Raw genomic sequence first — 16,190 nt, 5'->3', positions numbered from 1 at the left:
GAATCGGGGAAACCAGGGGAACCATGAGTTTCGACGGTTCGACGTCAAAATCGAGGTTCGAAAAAATTTGACGACACCCCTTGCCAAGCTTGACTCGCGTACTACCTCGTGTACTACCTCGGGTGGTTTTATGTTTTTATCGCGTTTATATGTGAAGACCACGGTGAAGACCACGGTGAAGACCTCCTGAAAAGGGCTAGTACTTAGGAAGTGGCGCGGGGTAACAGGCTTTTGTTTTTGTTGTTTTTCCGGTTCGCTTAGCGTGATTCGCGTGTCCCGTCTACCCTACTTTGTTTTCGTTTGCTGGCGCGTGTTTTTTTAGATGTCGGATCCCGTAAAGCTGGTAAAGCGGCGCCGCTGCGCTGTCAGTCGCTGCAAGCCAAGTGATCGTGATGCCAAGTATATCAGCAGCCATGGTGTTCCGGAAGATAAAAATTTGAGAGCTAGTTGGCTGGAGGCAATCGGGCGTTCGCCTAGCGACAAATTTTTTCGGGTATGCTCGCGACATTTCGCTCCGAATGCTTTCAAGCCTCGCACTGGTGCACGTCTGCAACTGAAACCCGGGGTGATCCCTACGCTGTTCTTACCGACGGCAACAGCGGCAGCTTCCTTGGTAAAAGGTGAGGTTGCAGCCAAGGAAATGTTCGTGTCGTTGGCGTTGTAATTAAAGCGAAAAACTCCCGGCGAACAATTGAAGGCAAAACAGCATATCTCCTTTGAAATCGGGCATACAGCATACAGCTTAGTATCCGTTTCAAACAGCCGTGTTCACTATTCTTTTTATACGAGACCCAATGGGGCACAACTGCCGGCGCTTTTTTTCCCCGGGCTATTGTGCCGGCTGCCGGCAGAATATCCACTTCCAAAAAAAAAAAAACCATAAAGGACAATGCGAAGCATGTTCCGTCTCCCCGCGTGTGTTTCCTGGTAAAGATTATGGTTGCGTAAGCTACTCCGAGTGGAAAAGTACCCAACAGCAGAGAAATCATCTAGTGACGTCACCATTCTTTTATATATAGAAGGGAGACCGGTCTAGCAACTCATTCGGTTCATTTCAGACTACCATGGGCAGACCACAGAGAGTAAAGACGCCAGAAGAACAGCGTGAATATAATGCTCGACGAAAAGAACAAAACCGTCTTGCTCAACAGCGTCGTAGGCAAAACCCAGCAGCTCTCGCACAAGACGCCGAGTGTATGCGTCGGGCTAGGCAGGACCCAGCATATGCCGCTAGAGAAGCGGAGCGGAAGCGACAAGCTAGGCAGGACCCAGCGTATGCTGCCAGAGAATCCGAGTATATGTGTCGGGCTAGGCAGGACCCAGCATATGCCGCCAGAGAAGCGGAGCGGAAGCGACAAGCCCGCCAAAACGACGAGGAGCGACGTGGGGCAGAGAGCGCTGCGAAACGACGCAAGTATCATGCCGATCAGTTGGCCAATTTCAAGGGGGCTAATTCTAAATTTGAAAAGAAATTTGTTGACGTTAAATTTGGATTCACTTGCTTCGTGTGTGATCGACTATGGTTTCAAGACGATCTAATGTGCATTTCACATGTCACAAATAGACAAAAGAAGCAAAGCGCACTCGACGTGTTGTCACATTCCTTTCCTGGGGAGGACGTTGTGAACTTTAAAGTATGGTGCCTGCAAGGATTCCTTACTCGAAGGTAAAGTGCCTCTACTTTCCAAGACTTTTGGATACGCATATCCTCTGATCCCAGCACATCTACCTCAGTTAAACATCGTAGAAGAACGACTGGTTGCACCGCGGATTGTGTTCATGTCAATCGGACGTCTTTCTCATGGAGGCGGACAGTTGGGGATTAAAGGCGAAATCGTAAACGTCCCCATTGATGTACAAAAGACTGTCCAGAGCCTTCCTCAAAGCATCAATGACGACGTCGCCATCAACGTACACTTGAAGCGGTGCCTGCTCGCAAAACCTACATACGCTGCAGGTATCGTTCGAAAGGATAACATCAAAGCATGGCTCGACGTTCTTCTCCAGAGTCCGCTCTACAAGTTCAACAACATTCGCTTCAACTAACAGACTTTCGAACGTCTCCCGGACAAAGGGGAGATAGACGAAGACAAGGTTGAGAAGCTGATGGGCGTTGACGACTTTGATCACCCAAAGCAATGCGTCGTGGCTATGAATGCAACGAGTCGGACGGTTGTGTACGATGAAACATGCATGGCCGGTCTGCAAAATCAGATGCACTTCGTGGCCATTGCTCCTGGTAAAGGTCAGGCGCCAATCTCACTCTTGTATGATTCTAATCCGGAAGAACTCCCTCCGCAAATATACCTCTGTCAGCCTCGTCAGATCATGAGCGATCGGGTACATCATTCTCCCTTGTAACGAGTGAAGTTCGTTGCACTGATCGAAGGGGCGTCCATCCGACGCATGTGCTGTACATGGCTATGAAAGTCGTAAGGCACAGGATGGTTGAAAAGACGATCACCTTCAGAAGCAACCATGCGACAGGCAGCATTACGCGCAAACAACTCGAGGACGGCGAGTTTGTCAAATCCGCCATCGACCAAGACCTGGTGTTCATGCGAGACGGCCCGAACACCATCCAGTACATGATGGAGAAGAAGAGAGAGGTGTTTGCAATGATCCGACAGCTCGGGAAGTCGACAGTCTTCCTCACCATGTCGGCATCGGAAATGCATTGGAAGCTTTTGGTTGCACTCTTCGAGAAATTAAGGGTGCAAGGCAACCCGGAGTTGCAGCAATCGCTCGAGAAGTTGTGGCTCATCGATGCGTCTGACTTCGTGAACAACGATCAGGATCTTTGTCTGGCAGACTTTGTCGCCCATTACAGCTCCAACGATAGGGCTAAGAGATATGACCGGAAGGACAGACCCTTCATCATCAGATACAGGCAATACACAATCGACGACCCCATCAACTACAAAAGGGAGCAAGTTCTCCTCTTCCATGCAATCATGCGAGAAGTTGACATTCTAGACAACCAGTAGTGTAGGCTTTCCATTTTCCCGGGGGGCAGTCAGGCAGGCAGCAGGCTGAGAAGTTCTCCAGGGGCGGGGGGGGTGCCTTTTTGCACAATTTGTTTTACACCTGCAATTGTCAGTAGTTTATTATAGGGGGTACATTTTACAGCGTATTTATATCGCCATGTGTCCATCACTGTGTGTCAATGTCAATCGCCGTGCAAGCGTAGCCGTGTGTTCATCGCCGGTGCCACGGCGGATGCGCCGGCGAACACAAATCTGCAAAACAAAATGCTTGTGCCAGCTGCGAAGTTGTGGGGGTCAGAGTCGCTACTAAACAGACTTTTGGAACAGCTCCGGATGGAGTAGGCGCCCTCTATATGAGCTTCCGGTTGTTTCATTATTTATTTATTTATTTATTTTTTATTTTTTTTTTGTGGTGGGACATTGCAAAATGGCAGGCTGCTGTGGAAGCAGACCACGCGGACGTAAAAGTGATCGATCCCATGTTACGTCCTTGCCAGAACTGAAGCTTGAAGCTAACAAAAGCACGCTGGGATTCAATTTCCCATGTATTTTGTCTATAAAGGCAAAGTGGGTGTTATTTTGTTTACATGCCACTACTAAAAGCTCGTTACATGGCACGTAAACAGCGTCTTAGTGAGGGTCATGGCCCGGTGGGGGGCTCTGCCTCCCCCCCCGGATCCCACCGGAGAAGCACGGGCCCCGATGCCCCCCCCTCGTAGTCTACGCCTATGTAGACAGCAAGTTTGCGACAATTTATGAAGAAAACCTGGACAGCATAGCGAAGCAAAAGCAGTATGTGGTGGGGATGGATTACGAAAAGATCCTGAACATCCACAGATCCATCATATCCGAGGAGAGCGAGCGAGCAGTGGGGACTACTGAAGATGCAGAAGCCTCATCGAACGTCCGTGTCGACTACGACCAAGACGGCGACATTCTCGATGAACCAAAGTACATAGCTTCGATTCATAGCGACAGTCCTTGTGCAGCAGTTTGAAAGCGGACAAACATTTACACACGGGAAGAGGGAAGCATGAACCGTGGTTCCACTCCATTATGTGATTGACCAACGCAGAACAGTACGAGGTCGTCCGAGAAGTCATTCACCGAATCACTACACCCGGTTCTAAGTCAATGTGGGTCTTCCTGACCGGACCAGCAGGATGTGGAAAGACGTTCGTCCTTTTCCTCATCATGGATGTGTATAACAGGTACTATAATACCAATGGTAACTGTGATACAAATGCGTATGCCGTGTGTGCAAGTACTGGAAAGGCCGCTGTCGCCATTGGTGGAACCACGGTTCATGCTGCGTTTAAGCTCACCCTTCACAACGAGGGTGGATTGTCTGACAGTGATCTTGACACATATTGCATGGTCTTCCGAAATGTGAAGTACGTCATCATCGATGAAGCGAGTGTGCTCTCTGCCGACATGTTCGCTAGAGTCGAGAGATTCAGACAAATTACGTGCGAGTACAATGAACTGTTCAAAGGACTTGATTTGATCATGTGTTGTGATCTGTGGCAATGTCGCCTGTTAGAGCCAGTCCACTTGCATACTTTCCGTTGAATCGGGTGGTACGGCAGGAAGACATGACATTCTCGTCAATTCTCACTGAAATCGGAAAAGGCGGTCCTCGAGCAAGAAGAACTGAAACTGATTGAGAGTCGTTTCGTCACGGCCGATCATGCGACAGTGGTGGCACCGGGCGCACTGCGTCTGTACTATTCCAATAGCGACGCCGCTACGTTTAACACGGAGGTAACCCTGAAAGGGGTTGACAATGTGGTCGTTGCAGGATTGCATGACCAATACTTCAGGTAGCAGACCAACGACGAGTATGCCAAAGCACTTGCTAAAGTTAAGAAAATGCAACATACCGAAATGGGTAACTTGCCACAGACGATCATGCTAGCGGTTCGAAAGCCGTACATGATCACACTCAACACCGACGTCAAGGACGGACTTGTGAATGGTGGTGTTGGCACTCTGCAAGTGATTGAGTATGCGGAGGATGCCATTGACGTGCCTCGCCGACTTTGGTTTAGATTCAATGTGCCTAACACGAAACGCTTTGCACGCATCAAAGCAAAACCACTTAGGGAGGCGGCCAAGAGGCAAGGTGTCCGCATTGATCCAGATCTGGTGCCAATTGAGCTACGCTCCGTTACCATCACTTTGGACCAAAAGACAAGAATCAGTTGCAAGAACAAGCAATTCCCTCTCATGCAGGCGAGTGCACTGACAGTTAACAAGTCGCAGGGGGCAACCTACTCAGATGTTGTGTATGATTACGGCAAGAAGCATCCCCAGAAGTTGGAGTATGTCGCCCTAAGTCGGTGTACAGATCTCAACCGACTGTACATAACAAACGTCAACGTTGACTTCACGTTCTACCACAGAAATGAAAACGTCGATAGGGACTTGCAAGACGAGTTCAGGCATCTGGAGAACCATCATCTCCCCACCATCACGAAGGCATGCAATGCAATGTTAGAAGAACTGCATTCGATTGCACATGCTGCTCAGTGTTCGATCCCTAGGTCTGCACTCCAAGGATCTGACTCACGACTTCATCCTCAACTAGGTACCAGTGTTGTATCTTTCGGAGACGTGGTCGGACGCGTCCTACGAATTGGACGGATACATTGGAATAGTCTGTGCGAAGCGAGAGGGCAGCCGCGCGGCAAGCGTCGCAATCTACGCAAAGAAGGAAGCTTGTGTCTCTCGCTTAATCAATAATCCTTTGTATGCGGCGTGCAAGTTTATCTGCTCTTTGCGCTCCTCGTGTGTTTAATGCACCCACATGCTTTTGTTTCACCACAATCTCTTTATGTTGCCTGTTGATTGCCATACCCCTCCTTTTAAACATTTCCTCTCTTCTTGCTGCTGATGTTGGTAGATCATCTGATAATCAAGCACTGCTGAGGCATACCCTCGGCTTCAGCAATGACCTACCCACACCAGCAGCAAGATGGCAGAGGCCGCGCCACGGCACGGTTGTTTTGCGTCGGGCGCACTTCCGGTCTGGGGCTGTGGGCGGAAGTCACCATGCAGGACTTGCATTCCTGTGTTGTTTTGGAAGAAATCACACAGAAACCTGCCTTCTGGGGTTGTACCAAAAGGGTCGGGCAAAGTTTGAAGGTCAGTTTTCATGTGTTTTCTGTGTGCTCAGTTTGTCCGAAAATGTGGATAGGGGCCGAGAAAAAGGAAAACCAGACGCCGTCGGGCCACGATTGCTTGTGAGGGAGGCACTTTGTTATGTTCAGTGTGTCTTAAGTTTAAACGGCCGCCTGATCGTTCGAACTGTCATCTGCTTTTTGAAACGTTGCTGCTGGTTGTCATCTGCTCCAAACATTGACCTGGTAATTGCGATAAGAAGTAAGTGCAGGCCTTAAAAGACTTAAGTTTGAAGGTTGTTTGGGGTAAGTAAGCTCGGTGTAAACAGTAGACTCAATGTAAACAGTTTTTGTTTGTAAACATGAGTTGGTCTATAGACAAACCCATGTTTACAAACAAACCTGAGCGTCCCTGGCAGATGCTACCGGCGCGGCGCATGCGCAATGGAGTGTGAGCAAGAAGCTCTCCATCGTTCGTAAACAAACCATTGGATTGCGACGTTGTCAGCGTCGGTGTGAGTCCCCCATGCTTTTTTTTTGCGTTGGAATTGTTGATTGGATGTCTTCCTGGGGGTAATGTCTGACTACTTTAGCGGCTTGGCAAAACTAACGAGGCTCGTTACACCGCAAAACTTGGCGTGAATAATGTGCGACGTGCGGTGATTCATTCCGCATGGACGCCGCAGAATGGACGCTAAAGTCTGTTAAGACTTCAGCGTCCATTTTTAACAGAAGGCTGCCACCACGGCTTTTTGTTCTAGCTGCTAAGTGTCGTCGATTTCGCTGGTGTAGCCTTTCTATATTATTTCTTGTTTCAATTAGCAGTTCTGGTTTCTAATTACGTCAGCGGAAATCCCTTTTTTTCGTATCTTTTGAAATTTAGATGCAAACACTTTTTATAAGAACTAACAAGATGACTATTACAGGGGCTGTCTGACAGGCTGATGATGTGCTGGTGTGGATGATAGCTTGGTGTCAATTTCCTTATACTTTTTTTTCATGTCATAAATTATATATGTTTTGTCTCAGATTTGCAGAGCGATTCTGACACCCAAGAAAGTGAATCCATACTGCCGGACAATGGACTAGGTGAGTTTGTGTGCTTGTCTTTGACCCAGGTGGTCAATAGTTTTAATGGATTGGCATTATTAGTTGTTGGAAGTTCTGTGACTTGAACACTGGAATATTTTGTCAACTTGCCTTCATGCAGAGCTTCAGGTTTCTGAAAAATATCTGTAAATACATTAGGACACTAGTGTATGTGAGTGGGATCAATTTCTTTAATAATTGCAGCAAATCACTTTTATGCTGTGAAGTAAGCATTTATAGCACCTTAATTTTCAGCACATCACTTTGTGGTAATTAAAGCCTCATGCCATCTCTTTTTGCAGGGTGGGGCAGTTCCAGTGACAACAGTTTGACGCGAGCTGTTACTATCAAGACAGGTTTGTTGCTGCATGAGTAGTTTTCGCGTTTGGTAGCGGCTCATTTCGGGTTAAAATGTGGCATGTAAAGGTCTGGCAACATTTGAGGGTTGTATGACCAAACACCTGGCCTAAATGGGACGGGATAAGCATTCCAACGATGGAATGCTTATATTGGTGAAACACAGATAGTACACCTCACATCCTCAGCAGAATGCTTTCTTTGTGTTCTACCATGGTTTTGTCATAGCCTTGACTGCAGTTCCTTCCTATTTAGCATATTTGTCCACCTTGTTGGGAACAAAATGTGCACGCCGGCTCAAGACAGCCTTGGAAATTATAGCGATGCTTAGCGACAAACGTCTGTTAAGTGATGCCTATAATATGATTTAAAGTGTTGCCAGAGCTCTTGATGTCTAAAAGATATGTCACAAACAGGTGAATTATGTAAATAATGCCATCTTTGTTACGAAGACTGATGCAAGCAGTTAGCCATGTTAGACAAGTGCAACCACTGTTCTGAGTACTATTCTTGACAGCACACCAGCTTGTGATCAGCTTAAACGTATGTTGAAACCGAAACTACACTTCTTCAGCTATCCACATGATTGTGGAACATAGTTCTCCACACTACACTTAATGTTTTGGCGGCGCTTAGAAACCATAGATTACCAGTGATCGATGACCTCTGGTCATGGTCAGGAAAGAGTTAATATTGGAAGTTTCATTTGCAAAGATTATGGAAAGGAATAAGACAAATTAAAATACTGAAATCAGAAAATGAACATAGCTCTGCAAACTGAACTGTATGTGGATTCCAATAAGGTATAAATTGAAGCTCTAGGAGAATTTGTGCTTTTATGACACTTCTTGATTTTTCAGTTTCAAAGAAAACACTTGACGTTATGTTTAACATATGTTATTGGATACCTCAGACATGTACCTACTGAAGAAAAAAAAAGGCTGGGGCAATTGGATGTGTGCAAGTGGAGATGTGGCTTCCATAAAAGAGCAGTGTGTAAATACCAGTTAATTCTGAAATGATAGCAAAAAGGCATGCACAGACCCATTCTACAATCTTTTCAACTCAATATTTCAGGATAGAAGAGACTTATTTTACAAAGATACTTCAGGACAAGATGATAAGTGCTATCTAGCCCCCTTTCTTCGTATCTTGGCGCAAGCCAAACATCTCAAGCTAGGCCATTTTTTAGCATCCTATAATGTTGTTTTCATTGTGTTTCAGCATGTGCTAAAATTTCACTATGTTGTGCTTCCACTTGCAGAACCACCAGATTATGTTGAACAGGACGAAGAGCCTAGCAGCCTGGTTCCAGCTTTTACGAAAGGTAAGTTGCCGACAGCATTTCTTTTTGTAGCGAGGAACGTTTCTGAACATTTTCTCGTGATTTTTTTAATTTCTATGTGCTGAATCGCCAGATTACACGGATGTGACAAAGGTCACCTTCCACTTCAGTGCAGGTGTGTACTTTGTTAAACTGGCAAATTCGGCGTTCAATTGCCAGCAGCTCGTTAAATCCGACCACATTCTTTGCAGAGCCACAGGCTTCCGAAGAGACTCGACGACCGCACAGTGCAGCAGTGGCCGTTAAGATTGGTCTGTTGTCTTCGTGGTATTTTATGGGTAGCTGCCATTCTAAATGTTGGAATCAATTACGTGTGCAGAGCCGCCAGACCTAACAGAAGTTCACACCGAGGCAGTTTCTACGGGGACAGGTATGGAGCCATGCTATTGTTCTGTCTGTTAAATTTTTTTTATTTAACGCAGAATGTGTTTTATTAGTTGATTTCTGTATAGAGTTCTGCAACGTTTTAGTGTAACGTTTTAGAGTAACGGCTGGCAGTAACAGCCAGCTGTAACGAAAATCACCAAAAAGCGTTCCGCCCCTAGGTAACCGTATAAAAACACCTTAGCTCCTGTAAGGATTTGAACTTCCCACCTTGCGATTGTGAAAGAAGTGCTTTGCCGACTGAGGTATCCAAGGACCGCGTTCGCAACGCGCAAAAGCGACCTCTTTGGCGCTGTCATGTGCTTCGTTGTCGAAACATTTTATGTACATATAAATGAAGTGAGGCATTGTCTCGTATGACTCTTGCAGCGCGATAGGCCTGAAGGGCTATCACGCCGTAAGAATTTGTGATAGGCCTCGAAGGCCTATCAGATTCTGTGCTTACCAGTCTGTCAGCATGATCAAACTGTTATGATTTTTTTTTTTTTTTTTGGCATGGAGGTTTTTGAGGAGAGCCCATGAAATTACTTATGCTTTGTGGACTCTCTGGTAAACCAGATTCATGGTGGTCTCATCAACAGCTTGTTGACAATCTTAAATATTCTTTTGTGCATCATCCACAATATTTAGCTTGTTTTGTCTCAGATATGCCGGACGACTTTGCTGCTAGACAAGGGCTGAGTTCCCAATCCTACTTGAATGGATCAGGGTTGGACGGTTCCGGCGGCAACACTGCGACGACGGCTGTTACTATCAAGACGGGTGGGTTGTTGCACGATCAGTTTTCGCGTAATGTAGTGGGTCATTTCGGATTAAATCCAGCACTTAAGAGACTACCAGCATTTGAGGTTTCTACAACGAAACAGGTGGAACAGGCGCACCGTGCCAATGTTCACAAAATCGCAGCCCAGCACGTGATCCTCAAAGCCCGGCAGACGCATGTTTGTTTGCTTCGTGAAGCGTGGAAGGCACGTGCCATGTGCACGAATGCTGAAAATGGCAGCGGCCAGTTGCCTGCTTCTGGAATGGTCTATAAGGGTGTGGAGGATGATTGTAGAATGCGTTATGGTCAGCCATTATGGGTTCATCATTATTAAATTTATTGGTCAGGAACAGTATCAAATACTTGTCGTTGCAAGTTACTTGTTCTGCAGAAGAAAGCTACCAACCTAGACTTGTGCTCTTGTGTCGCTTGTTGTGTTAATCAGTTGTTATAATTCAATAACACTAACTTGAGAAGCCCGAGTACTAATACGTGATGTGAACGACTTTATTTTCACGGGCTGAATGTTTTGCGAAGTGCGGATTTCTGAAATATTTTGCGGGGCACAGAATTTCACGATTTAGAACCATACATAGTGCATTAAAGGGATACAGGATCAAAACTTGAAATATGCAGAAAACATCAAGAAATAAGTTCAGTATGATCAGCGAAGCCTGTAATGAATAATCGCACGGTCGTATTTTGATCAGATGGCTATATTTTTGGTTCTAAATGCCGGGATTTTGGTGAGTGCTTCAAGATCAGCCAGCGAAGAGCACGATGCATCTGGTTAGACCCGGCAGACATCTTGACGTCACCATGCCTCGGAGGGCCAGGCGTACCATAGTTACGAGTTTTGCCACTCGGAGGCGTAAACGCGTTACAATCTCGCTTTGTCGAAGTACCCGAGGGCTGTAGATATCGCGGAGCTGGCAGAGCTGCTTCAACTGCGGGATGGCCGACCAGCATGACGAGAGTGGTGGCAGCGGCGGTGGGTACGATGACATTAGCGAAGACGACGATGCCGCCACATCCCTAGTGGCTATGGTGGCCGAGAAGCGATTCGGCATGGAGCCGTATTTGTATGACCCCTCTCCCTCCTTGTCCGCAACAGACAAGAAATCCTCTGACACTCAGGAAGCGCCAGGCAGCCCCTTTCCACCAGCAGTCGGGCGCGTGGGCACGGCGAATTGGTGAGCCTGATCATTGAAGAGTCCGCAAATGCATTCGCGCAGGCATGCACGCTAAAGCAGCGAGACGCTTTAATGACAGCGCGCTAGCCGCGCTGTCATGAATCATGAAAGTATGCCGCCTAGACCAGGTCGTGGTGTTAGCATGCACACCACACTCCATTCTTCTTTCCTTATTAGCTTGTAACTTTTGTTGGTAGCCTGCGAAATGTGATTTTGTCGAAGGAACGCTCGCGCTAACAGAGATCGGTAGTTAGAGTATGCTCTCAACGGCGGCCTTCCAAAAGTGTACGAATGCACAAACACAACAATGAATGTGCCACAAAGCGCTTTTACGGAAAGGGCAGAAAGATGTATAAAATGCAAGTTTGGAACCAAAAAGCGCGTGTGGCCTTCAAAAGAGTTTTCCCCGTGCGAGGGCTTGACCGTGCAGGCAATGCAATCTGCCCTAGTCTGCTCCATGCAAGTGTGTACGTAACCGGTGCTACCATGCTGTGCTGCAAGCCCGTGGTGGTTTTGCACAATGTTTTCCCTTTGCGCGTGCGCAGTGGTCCCGCTCAAAGTGGTGTCACCCTCATTCCCGTAGCATCTTTGCTCACGCTTGTCACTGAAGTCGGCCTGCCGTAGCATAGCAACGGTGCTTCACGCCGTAGCTGAGACATTGTGCCAGTACAGTACGTCAGGCAGTAACGGTACACGACGGTACGGTGCTCATCCAGATCAAACAGGGGAGGGATGGACATTCAGTCCAGAATCCCAGCTGGTTCTACGATTTGATGTTGCGTTCAACGTGCACCAGGCTGCGGAGTGCCAACACGCTCGGCTACCAATCCTCCCTGAAGGAATGTAGTCTACTGCGACTGCTTGCAAAACAAATATTTAAAGAACACACATTGCAAAGATTGTGAGAATTTAGCACTTTTTCACAAAAACATATTTGTACGTGCCACACACTTTCTAGGCCTCGAGAACATTAAGGGTGAACAAATAGAAAAAAAAAATGTATTTGTTCTAACAGGTGCTCCTGCGGCAGCATGTGCAGACCAATGCAGACGGCGAAGGAGTCAGTGTGCTGCAGGGAGCTGCACAATGTGGCACGCATGTGCAGTGACCAGGGGGTGACTTGTGTAACAAAGCACCCCTTGTTCGAGCTGTACTGCCTAAACACCGCCATCTTGGACCTAGAGTACCAAAAGCTCCGGCTCCTCTGCCCTCTGGATGCAGGAGACGGGGGCCCACAAGAGTATGTATATTAGAATTCTGGCAAAACTTGTGATATAAGCAAGATGATTTTCTCAGTTGATACTGCCTGTCCTTCGGAAATCAACATTCCATGCCTCCAGTTTTCATTAGCTGTTTTTCTCCTCGATTTGTAAGATAAAAAGATAAATCTCTTAAAAAACTAACGGGGTGGCAAAGGAACCGTGGAGGAGTTCTGTAACTTGTATTGCTTGCACCGTACTCGGCATCAACCATTTCGTGCTGCATTGTCAAGGGAAGTGTAGCTTCCACCATGCTTCAGCTCATCACTGCTGCAAAAACACATGGCTTCGTGTTTATTCTCATTCAAATGCTATCGCGCGACTAGCTTTGACAGTTAAAGCACTGTTGCAGCAACACTGACCTTGACAACACAGCACAAAATAGTTAACACTAAATAAAGCACGTGTAAATGTGCACAATCTGACGAGTTTACTATTCAATAAAATTTGCTTTCAAGCTCGTCCATTTCTGTATTCACAGAATCTTGGATAAAACAGATAGCAAATAGTTCATACTGGTCATCATTGCAACATGGTTGGGTGTGATATCTCAAGGGAAAAATAACAAAATTGTGTAATGGGCGAGGTGAATTTTTTTAAATGACAGTGACTGATTGACCTCGATGATGGTGAGCAATAAAAATATAAAAGATAGGCTTGCTTTTGCATTATCGAGATATTACCACCATATACTAGTCATTGAGAAAATTCTTGTGTGCTTTATCTGAATTGCAGTTAGGTTCTATTATATATCGAACTCGCATATATCGAACTCCACATATATCGAACTCTCAAAACAAAAAAACGGGAATTAATTCGATATATCGTGTAATTCGCTATAACAGTTTTATTGAATTTGACTTCTCAAAAATCCACTTTCAGCTGACATATTCCACAGTGAAATAGTCTTGTATCTCCTGCTGCCTTTTCTTCATTGCATCCGCGATAACGATATTTTTTTACACTATCGGTGGACTCCAAAATGCTGAGGCCGCTGCCTTCCTTATTTGCGCATTAGCGCCGAACTATGCCGAGAGCACAGAGCTCGTCCGAGCATGAGCACCTTCTGCAGACCGCCGTTTTGCTCTGCAAGTTGGCTTTCCCCTAAGACAGGCGGCTGCGTTGAGGGAAAGCCAGCTATAAAAAGCAAGCTGGCTTTTTTTTTTTTTTCATTTTTTTCTGAGCGGGAAGAAAAAAGAAACATTATTCTCTTTTGCGGACGGAGCGGGGAGAGGGAGCACGAAGCACCCTCTCCCCCTCTCTCCGCAAAAGAGATTTTTTCTTTCTTTTTTGTTTTCCGTTTAAAAAATAAAGCCAACGTGCTTTGCAAGCTGGCTTTCCCCCAATGCGACTGCTAGCGTTGGGGGAAAGCCAGCTTGCAGAGCAAAACGGCGGTTTTGGCAGTTCGATATATCGGTAGCGGCTGCTATTTTTGTTCGATGTAACCGTATTTTTTGCTATATATTATTACTGTAACATTACTGTGCACAAAAATTGTTAGATATAAGGGATAATTCGATGTAAACGGGTTCGACATAGTCGGGTTTGACTGTATTCTCTTGAACTGGCAACTGATTGGTGTTTCATGCAATCTCATCCGATCTTAGGAGGCACCGCTACACTGCCTACCAACAATTTACGTGGTGGGTGGACCACAAGCCAAGGCACGGCAACCGGGTGCCACTGCCCAGCTGCGCCGTGGAACGGATTCGACGGGAGTTCCCATCCACCAATGGAAGTTACGTCGATCAAAAAAAATAAAAGGTATCCGCCATATGAAGAGCTCCTTTACATAGTGCTATAACTGATGTGGCTAGACAAAAAGGCCTGGTATCAACAAACACATTTATTATTCAACACAAAACCGGAACTGGGCAATGTAGGTGAAATGTACAAGATGGTCCGCTTCCGTATTGTACTGGAAAATATCCTTCTTGTAGCACGTCTTGATCTTTCTCATTGTGTCTGGTTCTGCTGCAGGTCGTCCCGTGAAGTCAGTTCAAGTGTGCTCCCTATGTCAGTTATCAAATACTTGATCACCAATCGTCGCAGAAAACTTCACTCATTTTCACGTTTTGCTCAGTCGGGAATGGAAAGGCATTTGAAAACACATTTGTACTAACTTCATAGAACGATTCACAACAAAACTCAACTTTCTAAAAAAGATCATCACATGTGACAAGGCACAGATTTTCTAGAACAGTCTGGACACCGGACGACTGATGCACTGGGAGACTTTTATGTTGCTGATAAGGAAAATGTCAAAATGGCACTGCAGAATATGCAGAAGAGGTAAAAGAGAAAATGGTACGACTGCTAAAAGGGTTGGCACATGGTAGCTTGCAGCACCGTTCTCAACTGGGGGAAAGTTGTATGTAACACTATAATGATAGGGAAGGGGGCATGTTGAAGACAATATTAGTTCAGTTGCAAGACCTTGGTGACTGGTGACTTTTGTCACCAGTCATTATTTAATATCCACAACTCGTAAAACTGCCAGAGGTGAAAGGTTTTCATATAACACTGCACAGATGACCACCCTATATGCTACGCCAGTTGTCTGTCATGATATGAGCACGTCGACCTACAGACCCAGCCTACTGTTCAGGGACAGATGTGATGAGCTGCTACAACAGCATACGTTTGCAGAAAGGCCACATTCCCAGCAGCCTTTGACATTGCACTCAAGGGCTGAAAGAGTTTCTAACAACATAAGAAAACCGCAAACAAAGTGGAACTCCAAGTCAACAAGAAACAAACCCTCGACACACATAAAGGGGCAATGCCACTAGCCTTGTACAGCGTAATATATTCTGATTGAGCACGCCCTAAGTGTGGACATACAGCTTGTTTTGGAAGATGAAAGAATGAAGTCAAGCAAACAAATCAACTACTAGTACGTAACGGCAAGAGCAAATGTACAAGATATTCTTGATATAAAAACACCGCGTTTTTCGGACCAGGTAAATAAACTATCGCAGGAAGCTGAAACTGCGAGAATGTGACGTTAACGACTGGGACAGAATGCGAGAGTTTGAGAATGTGACGTTACTTGGATTAAGAAATTAAAAGTTAAAAACCAAATTTTTTTTATGAGCTGCTGTCCCCCTAAACCTAATATTGTGCGAACAATAACTGACATTGCAGACAGATGTGGCATTGATATCAGTGAAAAACACTTGGCACAAAGAAAGAAACTTTTTTTAGAGAGAAGCTGTTAGGCGCCCGTTCTCGGCTCGAGTGGCGGCGCCGTCGGCACAACTGCGTGTTGCATTATGGGACGTTTCCCATAACGACGTCACGAGGGCAAAATTTTCTTGCCAGGTTTGGCGCGAAATTTTTCTGCTAAAGTTAGCAGGAAAATTTTCCCGCTAAGTTTAGTGGAATAATTTTTTCAACAAATTTAGCGGAAAACTTTTACCCTCGTGACGTCACGTGACCCTCCCCTCCTCCTCAAGAGCTGCGCTCTAATTTGGCATTACTGTCGAGACCGGTTATAACGAAGTCAACGGGAATCGGAAATCCCTTCGCTATATCCGCTGTTTCGTTATAACCGACTCCGGTTATAACGAAGCACAAAAGGGAATGGGAAATCGTGATCGCTTCGCTGTAGCTGCTATTTCGTTATAACCGACTTCGTTATAAGCGGTCTTGACAGTACAGAGAATTTTCTTTCTTGCTGCCAAGAGTT

At 46.0% G+C, this 16,190-nt stretch overlaps 1 protein-coding gene across 3 annotated transcripts; it reads left to right on the top strand.

Annotated features, from left to right (window-relative positions):
• The first annotated feature begins 46 nt into the window (after positions 1-46).
• Positions 47-14,281, top strand: LOC8026237 (P2X purinoceptor 7). 3 transcript variants are annotated; one of them, XM_029994485.4, is made up of 13 exons: positions 47-220; positions 530-620; positions 1,059-1,410; positions 7,139-7,198; positions 7,501-7,554; positions 8,820-8,882; positions 8,974-9,015; positions 9,092-9,151; positions 9,220-9,270; positions 9,930-10,046; positions 11,162-11,240; positions 12,256-12,480; positions 14,107-14,281. In XM_029994485.4, exons 3-13 carry the CDS (start codon positions 1,065-1,067, stop codon positions 14,258-14,260), a joined length of 1,251 nt encoding a protein of 416 aa, XP_029850345.2. In that variant the 5' UTR covers positions 47-220; positions 530-620; positions 1,059-1,064; the 3' UTR covers positions 14,261-14,281. The 3 variants fall into 3 exon arrangements, with proteins under 3 accessions (XP_029850345.2, XP_002402512.3, XP_029850347.2); XM_002402468.5 differs by lacking the exon at positions 1,059-1,410 and having other exon boundaries at positions 51-620; XM_029994487.4 differs by lacking the exons at positions 530-620; positions 1,059-1,410 and having other exon boundaries at positions 151-175.
• Positions 14,282-16,190: the final 1,909 nt, after the last annotated feature.

The sequence above is a fragment of the Ixodes scapularis genome, unplaced genomic scaffold (genome assembly GCF_016920785.2).
Source record: "Ixodes scapularis isolate PalLabHiFi unplaced genomic scaffold, ASM1692078v2 PGA_scaffold11__112_contigs__length_91849675, whole genome shotgun sequence".
NCBI classification, from domain to species: domain Eukaryota; kingdom Metazoa; phylum Arthropoda; class Arachnida; order Ixodida; family Ixodidae; genus Ixodes; species Ixodes scapularis.
This window is presented reverse-complemented; position numbering and strand designations above follow the sequence as displayed.

Coding starts and splice junctions, on each gene's coding strand:
- LOC8026237 (XM_029994485.4), top strand. CDS start 1,065: ATGGGCAGACCACAGAGAGTAAAGACGCCAGAAGAACAGCGTGAATAT. Junction 9,016..9,091: donor CACCTTCCACTTCAGTGCAG/GTGTGTACTTTG, acceptor CATTCTTTGCAG/AGCCACAGGCTTCCGAAGAG. Junction 11,241..12,255: donor CGCGTGGGCACGGCGAATTG/GTGAGCCTGATC, acceptor TTGTTCTAACAG/GTGCTCCTGCGGCAGCATGT.